A 17,429-nucleotide genomic window follows, 5' to 3' on the forward strand; every position below is an offset into this window, starting at 1 on the left:
ACATTAGTTTCGCAATATGATAATTTTAGTATTTACCGAAGTAATACCCAAAAATAAAAACAAAGACCCAATACAGGAAAAAAAATATTCGCAAGACGCAAGCACATCGATGAATATATATCTGCATCACTTGTGGGGTTCGGTGTAATACTGAAACCTTAGCACTCAGCAGATCCACCCCACCTCATTGAATAACACAAGAAAAACAGAGCAACTAACCACCCACTCAGGGGCGGAGCCAGCCCTTCGCCTATGAGTTCGGCGAATTCAGTAGATTTTGTCCGAATAATATATTTATATTAAATTTTTTATTTAATATACATAAATTATTAATTTTAAATAATTAGAATCCGAACCCACAAGCTTCGAATCCTAACTCTGCCTTCCGATCCCACCCACCACTCCTACCCCATTGAAGGACACAAGAAAAACAGAGCAACTAACCACCCACGCAACCCCACTGCTCTGTCTTTTTCCGTTCTTTTTTCTCTCTCTAACTTTACTCCTTTTTCCTTTTTCTCTCTCTATTTCTTTTTGCCCTTGTTGTTGTTGTTGTTGTCTATTTCACCCTTTTTTCCTCTCTATCTAGACCTCACTATATACCATTCTCCATATCACTTTGATACCACAACAGAATCCCTTTTGCTTTTTCTCCTCAAAAATCCCATCTTTACCATCAGCTTCCATGAACCTTCCAGGTATATTCATTTCTCTTTCTGAATATTTTTCTTTTATGTAGAAAAAAGTTGGTGCATTAAATAAATAAAAGTCTTCTTGTTAAATAAATAAAAGTCTTCTTGAAAAATCATTTTCTTTTGTTGTGTTTAATGCTTGGTTGTGAGATTACATTGGGTATGTTTTTTTTTTGTTTAATGTTTGCTTGGTGTTACATTCTTGGTGTTTGTTGAAGTTTTTTTTTTTTTTTTTTTTTTTTTTTCCTCTCTTTTTTTTTAGGGTAAGGGAGAAGGGTTTTTTTGTTTAAGTTTGTTGAAGCATTTTGCTAATAAACATTTTTTTTTTTTTTTTGCTGTTGTTGTTTTTGCTTTGATTTATATGGCTTTGTCAGCTTAGTGTTCTTGTTTTTTATTTTGATGTTTTGTAGGGTGGAGCATTCAAGTGAATCAGATCTGAGGCTGTGAATGATTTTTGGCAGTTTTCATGAGGTTCTTTTTTAAACCTTAAGTTAATTAGGGTTAAACACACTTAGACTGTGTTGTATATGAAGTTTCTAGAGTAGTAGTGTAGTTTTGAGTGGTTGAAAATATTATCTAGGAGATTTGTTTTAACTGTAGTGGAGAAGTAGAAGGGTTTTGAAAATGCAGAGACCACCACAAGAAGATTTTTCTCTCAAAGAGACCAGACCCTTCCTTGGTGGAAGGAAGGTTACGGGCGATAAACTTACTAGCACCTATGACTTGGTTGAGCAAATGCAGTATCTTTATGTTCGGGTGGTGAAAGCGAAAGATTTACCGGGAAAGGATCTAACGGGTAGTCTTGATCCTTATGTTGAGGTTAGGCTTGGAAACTATAGGGGTACGACTCCTCATTTTGAGAAGAAATCGAATCCTGAATGGAATCGGGTGTTTGCTTTTGCAAAGGAACGGATTCAGGCTTCCGTACTTGAGGTGAATGTGAAAGATAAGGATGTTGTTAAGGATGACTTTGTTGGTCGTGTTATGTTTGATTTGAATGAGATTCCTAAAAGGGTCCCACCGGATAGTCCTCTTGCTCCACAGTGGTATAGGTTGGAGGACAGACACGGTAATAAAGTTAGAGGAGAGTTGATGTTGGCTGTTTGGATGGGTACTCAGGCTGATGAAGCGTTTCCTGAATCTTGGCATTCAGATGCGGCCACTGTTGTTGGTGCTGATGCTCTTGCGAATATAAGGTCTAAGGTGTACCTCTCGCCAAAGCTGTGGTACCTTAGAGTTAATGTGATTGAGGCTCAGGACTTGATTCCCGGTGACAGAAGTAGGTTTCCAGAAGTTTACGTGAAGGCTATCCTTGGAAATCAGGTATTGAAAACCAGAGTTTCGACGAGCAAGACTATTAATCCCATGTGGAATGAGGATCTGATGTTTGTAGCAGCAGAGCCATTTGAGGAACCGTTGATTTTGAGTGTGGAAGATAGAGTTGCACCAAATGAAGTACTTGGGAGATGTGCTATTCCTTTGCAGTACATTGATAAGAGGTTGGACTACAGACCTATTAACAGTAAGTGGTATAATCTTGAAAAACATATTATGGTTGAGGGAGACAAGAAGAAGGAATTCAAATTTGCAAGCAGGATTCACTTGAGGCTTTATTTGGAAGGAGGCTACCATGTTCTGGATGAGTCAACCCACTACAGTAGTGATCTTAGGCCGACCGCAAAACAATTGTGGAAGTCCAGCATTGGTGTCCTAGAATTGGGTATTCTGAGTGCTACGGGCCTTTCGCCCATGAAAGCAAAAGATGGACGGGCAACGACAGATGCCTATTGTGTCGCTAAGTATGGGCAGAAGTGGATTCGAACAAGGACAATTATAGATAGCTTTACTCCCAAGTGGAACGAGCAATACACTTGGGAAGTATTTGATCCATGTACTGTCATAACTATTGGGGTATTTGATAATTGTCATCTGCATGGAGGAGATAAACCTGGAGGGGCTCGGGACTCGAGGATTGGAAAGGTCAGGATCCGTCTCTCAACTCTCGAAACAGATCGTGTCTACACGCATTCTTATCCGCTATTGGTCTTGCATCCTACTGGCGTAAAGAAGATGGGCGAAATTCACTTGGCTGTAAGGTTTACTTGCTCATCATTAATGAACATGATGCATATGTACTCTCAGCCACTGTTACCCAAAATGCACTATATTTTTCCTTTAACCGTTACTCAACTGGACAGCTTGAGGCATCAGGCCACTCAGATTGTGTCTATGAGGCTGAGTCGTGCTGAGCCACCTTTGAGGAAAGAGATAGTGGAGTATATGTTAGATGTTGGTTCTCACATGTGGAGTATGAGGAGAAGCAAAGCTAACTTTTTTAGGATTATGGGTGTTTTAGGTGGATTAATTGCTATCGGGAGATGGTTTGATCAAATTTGCAATTGGAAAAACCCCATTACGACTGTTTTGATCCATATCTTGTTCTTGATACTAGTTCTGTATCCGGAGCTGATTCTGCCTACCATTTTCCTTTATCTCTTCTTAATTGGCGTTTGGTACTACAGATGGAGGCCTAGAAATCCTCCCCACATGGATACTCGTCTTTCTTGTGCTGAGAATGCTCAGCCTGATGAATTAGACGAGGAGTTTGATACTTTTCCTACTTCACGTCCTCCTGACGTTGTTCGGATGAGGTATGACCGTTTGAGAAGTATTGCTGGAAGGATACAGACTGTGGTTGGTGACTTGGCTACTCAAGGGGAGAGGCTTCAATCTTTGCTGAGCTGGAGGGACCCTAGAGCTACCGCACTTTTTGTTATTTTCTGCTTGATTGCTGCCATTGTGCTCTATGTGACGCCCTTCCAAGTTGTGGCGCTCTTGACTGGATTTTATGTGTTAAGACATCCAAGGTTCCGTCACAAGCTACCATCTGCTCCGCTGAATTTCTTCAGAAGATTGCCCGCAAGAACAGACTGCATGCTATGAACTGTGTTGCTGGCTGCTGTTTTCTTTGTTATCCCATGAGTTTCTCTCTCGTCTCGAATTGATGAAAATGATGTAAAAATGAGTCGGGCTCTTCTTTTTTCCTGCATCTAGTGGTGAATGTTAGGTTCTGCTTTTGTGTGTTAGATCTCCCTGAACTATTAGATCTAGTAGAATTAGTTACTGTTTATTTATTCTAAGTTTGTCAAAAGTTTGCTGCTTTATGCAAATCCATATTTGTTATTTTGTGAATGTTTTCTTTCTGAGAAACATGCTCCATGATTAATTCAAAGTACTCTTAATGTTCTAGTTACAGTTTTTTTTTTTTTTTTTTTTTTTGATGTGATGTTGGATGGAGGTGCAAGCATTCAAGAGCAGTTTGATTTCTTAATAAATTAGTTTTCCTTAAGAATGAAGCAATATATTTGATGTTGGAATGTCCTGTCAATGATGCCTTGACAAATGTGATATATTAGTTCTCCCTTTATGTATGCGATTAATGTAGAGAGGGAATAACTGTTCTTTGTATTGTTTGTATAATGCAAGTTGGCATTATATTAGTTGGTGATGTTTGTCTGCTTATGAAGACAAAATAAGGTAGATAACCAGAGATCCTGCAACCATGTGCTATGTGTGTGTGTTTTTTTTTTTTTTTTTTTTTTTTAATTTTATTTTAATAATGCTGTTGATTCTGGAATATTGTACCATGAGGTCTAATCGGGTTCCAATTTCAGCAGGCAAAAAATATTACTACTAGGTGATTTCTTCTTATCAACCTAAGCTATAGTTGGTAGAGTTACTCGATATTTATATTGGTGGAAGGTAGTAAATGATCGACAAAATAGTTGAAATGTGTGCAAACGATAACTTGAGTAGAGTGCTTGACAGTTCGCTTAAGGGAAACTAATTTATAAAAAGAAAAATGGAGTTGCTATACCATGTCAATTTTACAAATGAAAAGTTCAAGCATGACCCTATTTTTTCCATAATTTCCTTTTAATCGCGGTGCACGATAGGATTTAATGCAACGGTAGTTTTTCATGGTCATAATTTGACTTGTAATTGAGTTTGAGTTTGGGAATCATAGCGCTTTTAAATTTTAATTTTATACTATATTAATATATTTTGTATTTTTTTCAAATAGTGTCAGCTGCGGTAAGTATTATCGTTCAGAAAAATATTTTTTACACAAACACAGTATTAGATTTTTTTTGTAGATCAATACCGGATGGCTCTTAGTAATAGAAGTCTAGAAAGGAGAAGACGAGAAACACATGTAACAGATTAAATGTTGCAAATTAAATGGATTGTGAAGCAGTCAAGAGGATATACAACATTGAACGTATAATGCAGGTTAACATAATTTAAGCAAGTGATGCTTGTCAGCTTATAAAGACAAAATAAGGTGTTGTCTTACTCTCTTCGTTCCAATTTAAGTGTCTTACTTTCTTTCTTTTTTTATTTGTCTCAAAAAGATGTGTGTAGTTCTATATTTATCAAGTCTTCCAATTCCAGCACTCTACGTGGCAAGTTTGACGCCACAAAATATAAAGAACTACACGCATCCTTAATATAAGATCACGAGATTCAAAAGTCTCCCTTTGTTTCTTATACTCCGTGCCCAATTAAACTAAAACACTTAAATTGGAACGGAGAAAGTGTGTTTTATTTTTATTTTTTATAATGCTGTTGGATCTAGAAAATTAGTACACCTACACAACCCGGTAAATGAAGTAAAGATGGAAAAGCTAAAATACAACAACAACAACAACAACAACAACATCCCACAACGTGGTCCGGAGCAAGAGAGATACGTAGCACCTTACTCCTACCAGGTGGAATTATTGTTTCCGAAAGACCCTCGGCGGCTAATAAAGCATAAAAGAGGTCGGATAAGTCCAAGAAATTCAAAGAAAATGAAAATAGCGAAAGCGACTAAGCCATGATAGCGGTTGCAAAGGCGTAGCTATCACAGATAAAATAAGATAATCAAAGTACAAGAAATAACAGATAGTAGCAGAAATCAAAGCTCAAGAAATTATAGCGCGATAATGCAACTGCTAATATGAAAGGATAAACGAGACTATCTACTAGCCTTTTAGCCTAATTTGGTTCCTCCATACCCTCCTATCTAGGGTCATGTCCTCTGTAAGCTGTAACTGTACCATGTCATGTCTAATCACCTTCCCCCAATACTTCTTCGGCCTACCCCTACCTCTTCTGAAACCATCCATGACTAACCTCTCACACTTATGCACTGGAGCATCTGTGACTCTCCTCTTCACATGCCCAAACCATCTCAGTCTCGCTTCCCGCATCTTGTCTTCCACCGATGCCACTCCGACCTTGTCCCCGATAGCCTCATTCCTAATCTGTGCCACCTCCCGGCGTGCCCACACATCCATCTCAACATTCTCATCTCGGCAACTTTCATCTTTTGAACGTGAGAGATCTTAACTGGCCAACACTCCGCCCCATACAACATAGTCGGTCTAACCATCACTTTGTAGAACTTGCCCTTAAGTCATGGTGGCACTTTCTTATCACATAGTATTCCGGAAGTGAGCCTTTATTTCATCCACCCTGCCTCAATACGATGTGTAACATCATCGTCAATCTCCCGCTGCCTTGTATAATAGACCCAAGATACTTGAAACTACTTTTCTTCTGGATGGCCTGGGTACCAAGCCTCACTTCCACGCCAGACCCTCCCCGAGGTGCTTCATCGAACTTGCACTCCAAGTACTCGTCTCGGGTCCTGCTCGCCCTTGAATCCTTTAGACGGTAGTCCGTCTCCAACCCTCCAGCTTAGCGTTAACTCCGCTCCGAGTCTCGTCAATCAGGACTATGTCATTTGCGAAAAGTATACACCATGGCACCTCACCTTGGATTTGTCGCGTCAATCCATCCATCACCAAGGCAAATAAAAACGGACTAAGAGCTGATCCTTGATGCAACCCCATCACAACTGGAAAGTGCTCTGAGTCTCCTCCTACTGTCCTTACCCTGATTTTGGCTTCCTTTATACATGTCCTGATCACCCTAATGTACGCCGCTGTGCACACCTTTATCCTCCAAGCATCTCCATAGGATCTCCCTTGAACTTTGTCGTAAGCCTTTTCTAGGTCGATGAATACCATGTGTAAGTCCCTCTTCCTCTCCGTATATCGCTCCACCCGCCCACACAAGATGGATGGCTTCGCGGTTCCGAGCATCCCGCATGAATCCGAACCGGTTCTCCGAAATAGACGCGCCTCTCCTCACCCTCATCTCCACCACCCTTTCCCACACTTTCATAGTATGGCTTAGCGCCTTGATACCTCTATAGCCTGTTTTGCAACTCTGGATATCGCCCTTATTCTTGTATAGAGGGATCATTACACTCGACCTTAAAGATGACATTAAACAACCTAGCCAGTGTCACACCCCAACTTTTGATAGGGCATGACGGGCACCCGACCCTTACTTAGGGCCGAGCGAACCCGCTGATCCTCGTGATACTCATAACCTTACTGGACTCTTAAATCATAAAATGAGTGCGTAATGTAAGCTTTTCAAAAAAACATGCTTTTCGTCTTTCTCAAATCGAGTAAAATCTGTAATCATATGAAATTTGTAACCTAATGCATAATGATACGTCCGAACTTACGAGCCGCTTACAAGACCGACACGTTATACACGTGACTGTCGCAAAGTCTCTAACATAAACCAGGATACCATAATATAGATACTCGACTCGGCGGCAGACCCGGAAGGAAGTGGAGCTCGCCAATCCAGCTGGAACATCTTCTACTAATATCCTCTACTCATCTGTATACACCTGCGTGGCATGAAATGCAGCCTCCCGAAGAAAGGTGGTCAGTACGGAATATGTACTGAGTATGTAGAGCATGAAGTACCGTAAACAGGATTGTACTGAATTAGAAGTACAGAAAATCATAAGGTTTGCCTCTGAAACATAAATAAATAATCATCATGTACATATGCATGTATAACGTGTCCCGACCCTCTAGTGAGGGACTCGGTAAGTAAAATCATCATATACACGTGTACATATAGCGTGTCCGCCCCCTACAGTGAGGGACTCGGTGAATGAAGTCATCATATGCCATCCTGGCCGCCATCCCCATATCATCATATACATATATATATAGCGTGTCCCGGCCCTCTAGTGAGGGACTCGGTGAACAATGCAGTGGAATGTGCACGAATACGTGTCCTGGCCCGGGACTCAGTGAAGGACATATTGAGGATGGCACGAGCAGAGTAGTGAGAAACCATATGCATAAAAATCAGCTTTTAAGACTCAATAGATACGTAGACAAATCACGCTCGAGTATCAAATGATAGTCATATCAAATCCGTTCTAAATGTCATTAGGGCTGCATTAAAAGAAATTTGAGGGATCGTAGACATGTAACAAACCAATCCGAGCCCGCCCCGGAAAGTTACGGACATTATTCACTTTAGGACTTTCTACGAACATATCGAAGCGATCCGAGCCCTTCTATGAAAGTTAGGGACCTTATTCGACATAGAATCTTTTAAGAACAAAAATTCTTTATGCAACATTTGAAATCCAATCATACAAAAAACATAAGGACCATAGTTCGACCATGTTAAGAATGCCAACATCAAGAAGTGAATAAGAATCGTAGACATGCTCGGATCGTAAGAATAGAGTTACCCCGAGGCTCGTATCATAGCCTACTTACAACTAAGACATGCCAAAAAGAAGAAAGGTTAGGCTTTACATACCTGTTCCGCCTCCTATTAGCTACGCTTATTTGCCCGAGCGTGCAAGTCTACATTTAAGAGGATTTACATTAACATTAGCCTCTTCATCGCACACTTGTACCAAGTTTCAAATCAAACTATTCTATATTCGCCGAAAATCGGGCAGCATCTCCCCTGTTTATATGCCTAGCCCGAATTCTCAATTCAACAACCAACAACAATTCCAACAATACCAATATTAACCATAATATTTCCAACTTCAAAATACTTCATAAACATTCCATATGGTGTTTGTCCCATATTTCCATCACATGTGAACCATTTTATAACGATTTTCTGCTCTTTCTCCGTAAATAAACCAATATTAACACAAATAGAAAGAGATTCATACCTTTCCCTCGATAACAATGCTATATATTTACTCCTCCACTTGAACTTAAGCCACAAAGCCTCAATACGCAGCTTTGAAGTCACAACTATACGCTGTCTGGACCGAAATTTGGGAATTATACCTGGTTTCGGGCTAAAAGTTGGTGGTGGAAGGTTGGGGAATTTTCTAAAATATTTGGAATGTTTTTTTTTTTTTGGGCTGACTCTTGGCTGAAAATGAGGGGTTAAGCCCCTTTATATAGCTGCTCCGAAGTCACCGTAGCAAGATCGTAGCACGACTTGATCGTAGCAAACAACCGTTCATCCGCGGAAATTATTTCGAGACCTAAAACTTTTATACACCGATCTCTTTATTTGCATACTTGGATATGTCCAAAACTCCATACGATCCGTATAACTTATTCAACATTCCAAACTTAGCAAAACTTATTTTATTTTGTTTCCGATTCGTTTAACCTCCAACCTTCGCGGCACTTGCTTATTACTTGTTGAACATAACATAAACACTTATAACTTCAGACATAATCCTGTCCTTTGAGCTTATGTGACTAACCTATGATGCAACTCAACGCACGAGAATACGGGATGTAACAGCCAGCCACTCCAAACCTGCCAAGCCCGCGCTCTTCCAAAATTCCCCAGGAATCTCGTCAGGTCCGGTCGCTCTTTCCTTGCGCATACTACGAACAACACCCTTAACCTCCTCAACCTTAATACTCCTGCACTACCCAAAATCGCGACGCCTCCCTGTATGTTCTAAATCTCCCAACACAATGTCCCTATCCCCTTCTTCATTCAAGTTCTTCATTCAAGAGTTTGTGGAAGTATGACTGTCATCTCCGTCTAATGAGAGCCTCCTCTACCAATACTTTGCCATGATCGTCCTTGATGCACTTCACTTGATCCACATCACGTGCCCTCCTCTCCCTCGCCTTAGCTAGCCTGAACAATTTCTTATCCCCGCCTTTTTCCTCTAGTTTAGCATAAAGACGTTCAAAAGCTGCCGTTTTTGCCGTCGAAACCGCTAACTTCGCCTCCTTCCTCGCCATCGTATAAAGTTCCCTATTCGTCCACTTCTCCACCTCATCCTTGCTTCTTATCAACTTTGCATACGGCACCTTCTTTGCTTCCACCTTTCCTTGAACTTCTCCATGCCACCACCAGTCCCCTTGATGCCCACCACGACTACCTGTCGAGACCCCTAGCACTTCCCTAGCTACTACCCTAATGCAACTAGCCGTCCTATCCCACATACTGGTCGCATCCCCACTACCATCCCAGGCCCCCATAGCCTTCAATTTCTCTCTCATCTCCAGGGCACTAGTCATGGTCAAACTCCCCCATTTGATCCTAGGTCGGTCATCCACGACCCTCGTCTTCCTCGTCAACTTGATTCCTAAATCCATTACCAAGAGCTTATGTCGGGTTGTCGCTCGAGATGACCTTACAGTCTTTGCACAGACCTTTATCATCCTTCCTAAGGAGTAAAAAGTCTATCTGAGTCTTAGCCACCGAACTACGGAAGGTTACCAAGTGCTCCTCCTTTTTTGGGAAACTCGAATTGGCTATCACCAACCCAAAAGCTCTTGCGAAATCCAAAAGTGAGACTCCTCCTCCATTCCTGTCCCCGAAGCCAAAACCTCCATGCACATCATCATGAAAAAGCTAAAATAAGAATAAGAAACAAAGTAAATGAGAAATGACCTAAGAATCATTTGTAAAAAAAAATTAAAAATATAAGAGAGAAGGAAATAAGAATCGTTGTACCATGAGGTTTCAGGTTTAAATTTCAGCGAAGACAAAATATTTAAGTGATTTCTTCTTATCTGCCTAAGCTATGTAGGTGATTTCTTCTTATCTAAGTTATAGGCAGTAGAGTTACTCGATACTTGTGTTGGTAGGGAGGTTGCAGATGTTCGACAAAATAGTCGAAACGTGTGCAAACGATTACTTGAATAGAGTGCTCGACAAAATAATCGAAAATCGAAATGTGTGCAAATGGTGACTTGAATGGAGTGCTCGACAAAACAATGTGTGCAAACTATAACTTGAATAGAGTGCTCGAAAAAATAGTCGAAATGTGTACAAACGGTTTCTTGAATAGAGTGCCTCGACAAAATAATCGAAAATCGAAATGTGTGCAAACGGTAACATGAATAGAATGCTCGACAAAATAGTGCGTGCAAATAGTGTGCAAACAATAACTTGAATAGAGTGCTCGACAAAATAGTTGAAACGTGTGCAAACAGTAACTTGAATAGAGTGTTGTGTGCGAACGGTAAATTGAATATAATGCTCGACAAAATAGTCGAAATGTTTGTAATCAGTAACTTGAATAGAGTGCTCGACAAAATAGTCGAAATGTGTGCAAACAGTAATTTGAATAGGTGTTCGACGAAATAGTCGAAATGCGTGCAAACGATAGCTTGAATAGTGTGCTCGACAAAATAGTAAATAAATTGTTCGATAAAATAATCGAAACGTGTGTGAACGGTAACTTAAATAGAGTGCTCGACAAAATATTCGGAAAAAAAAAAAAAAAGGAGTTCATATACCATGACCTATCTTTTCCATTCCTTTCCTTTAATGGTGGTGCACGATCGGGGTTTGGAATTATAGCGCTATTATAGTCATAAGTTGACTTGTGAATTTGAGTTTGGAATTATAGTTCTTTTAAAAAATGTATTTTTTATACTAAATTGAAATTTAGTACTACTTTGTGTTGTTTCAAATAGTGTCAACTACTATACGTATTCTCTTTTTTTGGAAAAAAATATTTATACAAATATAGTATAAGATTTTTTTCGTAAATCAAAATTTCAAGTTTCAAAGCTACTGAACTGGTTCTTTTGTCCTCCCAAGGAAACTCGATGGTTTCAATAATCTTCTCTCACACACACCACCCTATACAAAATAAATTACTTATAATTTTCTTTGAACTCTTGCGTTGAGAGCCAAAAAAGCTGGCGATCTCTTTCCATTTATCTAAAATTAAATATTAGTGGAAAGAATTATCCGACATCTATATTAATAAGGGAATGCAAATACTGGGTTAAGTAATTGAGATTCGACAAGTTTAATTGAACACCATCATCTTCTTAAGAAAAAAAAAAAAAAAAAAGAGGAAAGAAAGTATATTGTGCCTTTTTGCGCATAATTTCGTTTTTGGTATGTATTGAGATGGAGAGAACCATCTTTTATACCATTAGGGGTTGTGGTGGAAAGGATTCTAGTTTCACCCTTGATCAAATTTGAGTTTGAGTCCTTGAAAAGAAAAAGAAATTTTACAGCTTGTTTGGATGGTTGTTACTTATTATATTGCTTGTGTTGTTAGGTTAAATACAATGTTTGTTTTGATTGTTATTTTAATTTTAATGTATTGTATCGTTAAATCCATCGTTACGTAACGACGAAAAGTCCCACTTTAGGTAACAACCGATTTGGTGTTATTGCATCGTTACCTTATCTTTTCCTCTCATTTTTATTATCTAATAATTCTATTTTATGATTTACCCTAACTTTTTGAGGTAGCTCTATCCGGTACCCTACTTTTCTTGTAAGTTTATCCTTCAGATCGCTGATGTTTGAGATTATGTAACGACGAGAAACGATACAATCTATCCAAACGTTGTGCTAATCAAAACAATACAACACGATACAATATAAGACATTACAATACAATACGATACATTATGAAACAATATGTAACAACCATCCAAACAAAGTGTAAGGATTGTGGTGGAAAGGATTCTAGTTTCAACCTTGATCAGATTTGAGTTTGAGTCCTTGAAATGAAAAAGAAATTTTGGTAGTGAGGGATTTCTCCTTTAACGCGTCTGACGCGGCGCAAATCAAATTAGTCGAAACCTCAAAATAAATACTGAACGTTGGATGATAGATAAAATAATCATTTTTGCTAAAAATAAGTGCCTGCGGTATCGAGAAGTATAACATTTTTAGAATCCCTCTTGGTTTGTCCTAAACTATGTACCTTGTGTTGTGAATTTCACTAAATAGGTTAAAAATATGATTGATATTCAAAACTGATGAATTTTTAATTCTTGCTCTACATTATATCTTCTAATTGCACTCAATATTTTTGTAACCTCCCGCATTCCCCCCTCCCCCACCCCCCACCCCTCTATATATATATATATATATATAGTACACAAGTTTATTGTTAATTAATGCTGAGATGGACATTATAAAACATTAGACAATCTGAACTGACGCAGTTAAAAGACATGTTCAATTTTTTTATTCAACCATCATATATAATTTAGCGAGTGGATTCTCCGTACCGGCATTAATCTCTCCATCAATTATGTAACTAATACTTCATCTCCCCATCAAGTATGTAAATAATACTCCTTTAATATCAGATTTTATATAAGATGAAACACTACTAATTATGTACAGATCAAACTTCAAAGTAGTTCTTTGCTTCTTGCACAGTCAATTTAAATTTGACAAAGTATCTTTGGAAAATATATACTTAATAATAAGTAATCAATCTCATTAACTCATCAAATATTTTTTTTTTTCCGTTTTACAATAACTTGCTCCTTTGGATATGTATAGTAATCTTCCAGATCCAACATCATATAAAGCAGAACACAGGGTTGCAGGAATCTCTATATTATTTGGTCATCAAGTTGACAAACTTCACCAACTATAATAATGTCAACTTGCATTATACTACAAACAATGCTAAACACAATTATTCCTCGTTACATTAATAATGGTAGAATAATATATTACAGATCCTCAATTTACCAGTTTTCAAAAAAAAAAAAAAAAAAAAAATTACAGATCTAAAACATCATTGTCATGACATTCTCAACACCAAATCTAGTAAATTGATGAGAATTTAGAAATATCAACATGACATTAATAACATGACACTTCACAAAAAGCAACACATTTATGAGACATGAACAGAGAAATACATTGATTAATCATGGAGAAAGTTCAGAAAGAAGGAAACAGAAGACTAGCACTAATATGGATTTGCATCTAGCGAATAACAGAAAATTCACTAGATCTAACAGTTTCAGAAAAGAAAAGGAAAAAAAAAAAAAAAAAAAAAAACCAAAACCCTGCTCATTTCTACACTGATTTCATCAACTGGAGATACAAGGGAAAAATGGATAATAGCAGATAACAGTACAGCTCATAGCATGCAGTCGGTTCTGGCGGGCAGTCTTCTGAAGAAATTCAGCGGAGCAGATGGTAGCTTATGGCGAAACCGCGGATGTCTTAACACGTAAAATCCAGTTACGAGTGCCAGAACTTGAAAGGGTGTGACATAGAGAACAATGGCAGTAATCAAGCAGAAAATAACAAACAGTGCGGTCGCTCTAGGGTCTCTCCAGCTCAGCAAAGATTGGAGTCTCTCCCCTTGAGTAGCTATGTCACCAACCACAGTCTGTATCCTTCCTGCAATACTTCTCAAACGGTCATACCTCATCCGAATAATATCAGGAGGACGTGAAGTAGGAAAAGTATCAAATTCCTCATCTAGTTCATCAGGATGAGCATTATCAGCACAAGAAAGACGAGTATCCATATGGGGAGGATTTCTAGGCCTCCATCTGTAATACCAAACTCCAATTAAGAAGAGATAAAGGAAAATGGTAGGCAGAATAAGCTCTGGATATAGAACTAGTATCAAGAACAAGATATGGATCAGAACAGTCGTAATGGGATTTTTCCAATTGCATATTTGATCAAACCATTTCCCAATAGCAATTAATCCACCTAAAATACCCATTATTCTAAAAACGTTAGCTTTGCTTCTCCTCATACTCCACATGTGAGACCCGACATCTAACATATACTCAACTATCTCTTTCCTCAAAGGTGGCTCAGCACGACTCAACCTCATAGCGACAATCTGAGAGGCTTGATGCCTCAAGCTGTCCAGCTGAGTAACGGTTAAAGGAAAAATATAGTGCATTTTGGGTAACAGTGGCTGAGAGTACATATGCATCATGTTCATTAATGATGAGCAAGTAAATCTTACAGCCAAGTGAATTTCGCCCATCTTCTTTACCCCGGTAGGATGTAAGACCAGAAGTGGATAAGAATGCGTGTAGACACGACCTGTTTCGAGAGTTGAAAGACGGATCCTGACCTTTCCAATCCTCGAGTCCCTAGCCCCTCCAGGTTTATCTCCTCCATGGAGATGACAATTATCAAATACCCCAATAGTTATGACAGTGCACGGATCAAATACTTCCCAAGTGTATTGCTCGTTCCACTTGGGAGCGAAACTATCTATAATTGTCCTTGTTCGGACCCACTTCTGCCCATATTTGGCAACACAATAAGCATCAGTCGTTGCCCGCCCATCTTTTGTTTTCATTGGCGAAAGGCCTGTAGCATTCAGAATACCCAATTCTAGGACACCGATGCTAGACTTCCACAATTGTTTTGCAGTTGGTCTAAGATCACTACTGTAGTGGGTTGATTCATCCAGAACATGATAGCCTCCTTCCAAATATAGCCTCATGTGAATCCTGCTTGCAAATTTGATTTCCTTCTTCTGTTCTCCCTCAACAATAATATGCTTTTCAAGATTATACCACTTACTGTTAATAGGTCTGTGGTCCAGCCTCCTATCGATATACTGCAAAGGAATAGCACATATTCCAAGTACTTCATCCTTGTTTGGTGCAACTCTATCTTCCACACTCAGAATCAACGGCTCCTCAAATGGCTCTGCTGCTACAAACATCAGATCCTCATTCCACATGGGATTAATAGTCTTGCTCATCGAAACTCTGGTCTTCAATGCCTGATTTCCGAGGATGGCCTTCACGTAAACTTCTGGAAACCTACTTCTGTCACCGGGAATCAAGTCCTGAGCCTCAATCACATTAACTCTAAGGTACCACAGCTTTGGGGAAAGGTACACCTTAGACCTTATATTGGCAAGAGCATCAGCACCACTAACAGTGGCCGAATCCGAATGCCAAGATTCAGTAAAGGCTTCATCAGCCTGATTACCCATCCAAACAGCCAACATCAACTCTCCTCTAACTTTATTACCGTGTCTGTCCTCCAACCTATACCACTGTGGAGCAAGAGGACTATCCGGTGGGACCCTTTTAGGAATCTCATTCAAATCAAGCATAACACGACCAACAAAGTCATCCTTAACAACATCCTTATCTTTCACATTCACCTCAAGTACGGAAGCCTGAATCCGATCCTTGGAAAAAGCAAACACCTGACTCCATTCAGGATTCGATTTCTTCTCAAAATGACGAGTCGTACCTCTATAGTTTCCAAGCTTAACCTCAACATAAGGATCAAGACTACCCGTTAGATCCTTCCCAGGTAAATCCTTTGCTTTCACTACCCGAACATAAAGATACTGCATTTGCTCAACCAAGTCATAGGTGCTAGTAAGTTTATCGCCCGTGACCAAACCCCATCTTCCCATGACCTTCCCTCCACCAAGGTGGGGTTTGGTCTCTTTGAGTGAAAAATCTTCTTGTGGCGGTCTCTGCATTTTCTTTTCTTGTTTTTAAATCCAGAACCCTTCAACTTCTCCACCACAGTTGAGCCAATGATCAACAAATCCCCTAAAGAAGATCTCAGCAGAGACAGCTCAAACTACTCTAATGCTCAGGAATCTTCTAATGCAACAGTCTCAAGCAAAGCCAAAAAGATGAAACCAAGAAAAGCTTAAATATGTTTTACCCTAGATCTTTGTTAGTTAAAGTACTTTAAGGGGAAAAGAACCTCATGAACCACAATGCAAAAAACATTCACAACCTCATATCTGATTCACCTGAACGCCTGAATCCTGCATAACAGCAAAAAACAGGAAAAAGAAGTTGAGAAACTAAACAAAACAAAGATAAAATAACAATATATAGAAACAAGAAAGAAGTTTTAACTCAATCAAAAAAGACCCTTTTCACTTTCTCACAAAAAGATAGAACCTTTAATGTGGAAAATACAACCACATTACAACTTAACAAGCACCATGAATGTAACACTAGCCAGGCATTGAACAAAAACCCAAAAAACAACAATTTTTAAAGGCACATTTGTACTTGTACATAAAGACTACTTCTTATATGAAAGATAAATGAATATACCAAGTGGATTCATGGATACTGATGATGAAAAGATGGGATTTTGCTTATAAGATTCTGAAAACTGGAACCTTTGAAGAGAAAAAAGAAAAAAGGTATTTGGCTTGTTTGGGTGTAATATCAAAATGATGGAGAATGTAGTATAGTGACTAGTGCTAGTGAGGTCTAGAAAGAGAAAAAGAAGTACAAAGACTCAGGAGAGAAAGACAAAGAAAAGAACAGTAAAATTAAAGAGAGAAGAGAAGGACAACAGTAGGTGGTACAACACCCTTTTCCTCTGTGTTTCAGGGTGGTGGGTGGTTTCTAATTTAATTTTTTTGGACATAATACGTGAACAGATCACAAAGTATGCCCTTCACATTTTGGAAGTACACTAGTAGACACCTTAATTCGTATAAAGTTAAACACATGAACACAAATATTGACATATCAAATAGATTTTGTAGATATCAAGATGATCATTTTATAAATTGGAGTGTTCAACTAATAAAATAGAGATAAATTGAGGTGTCTACTTGTACACACCAAAAATTAAAAGACATACTTGACAGCTGGGACA

General features: G+C 38.9%; 2 protein-coding genes across 2 annotated transcripts; one reads left to right on the plus strand and one right to left on the minus strand.

Annotated features, from left to right (window-relative positions):
- The first annotated feature begins 498 nt into the window (after positions 1 to 498).
- LOC132049259 (FT-interacting protein 3-like) lies at positions 499 to 3,941 on the plus strand. Its single transcript, XM_059440001.1, has 2 exons — positions 499 to 698; positions 1,103 to 3,941. Exon 2 carries the CDS (start codon positions 1,317 to 1,319, stop codon positions 3,633 to 3,635), a length of 2,319 nt encoding a protein of 772 aa, XP_059295984.1. The 5' UTR covers positions 499 to 698; positions 1,103 to 1,316; the 3' UTR covers positions 3,636 to 3,941.
- Positions 3,942 to 13,787: 9,846 nt separating this feature from the next.
- On the minus strand, positions 13,788 to 17,167 carry LOC132049260 (FT-interacting protein 3-like). Its single transcript, XM_059440003.1, has 2 exons — positions 16,874 to 17,167; positions 13,788 to 16,575 (listed from the first exon to the last, which is right to left on the minus strand). Exon 2 carries the CDS (start codon positions 16,276 to 16,278, stop codon positions 13,933 to 13,935), a length of 2,346 nt encoding a protein of 781 aa, XP_059295986.1. The 5' UTR covers positions 16,279 to 16,575; positions 16,874 to 17,167; the 3' UTR covers positions 13,788 to 13,932.
- Between the last annotated feature and the right edge of the window lie 262 nt (positions 17,168 to 17,429).

Source organism: Lycium ferocissimum, chromosome 3 (genome assembly GCF_029784015.1).
Source record: "Lycium ferocissimum isolate CSIRO_LF1 chromosome 3, AGI_CSIRO_Lferr_CH_V1, whole genome shotgun sequence".
Lineage (NCBI taxonomy): Eukaryota > Viridiplantae > Streptophyta > Magnoliopsida > Solanales > Solanaceae > Lycium > Lycium ferocissimum.

What these genes read in the sequence shown, in the direction of transcription:
- LOC132049259 (XM_059440001.1), top strand. Translation starts at nt 1,317, where the DNA reads ATGCAGAGACCACCACAAGAAGATTTTTCTCTCAAAGAGACCAGACCC.
- LOC132049260 (XM_059440003.1), bottom strand. Translation starts at nt 16,278, where the DNA reads ATGCAGAGACCGCCACAAGAAGATTTTTCACTCAAAGAGACCAAACCC.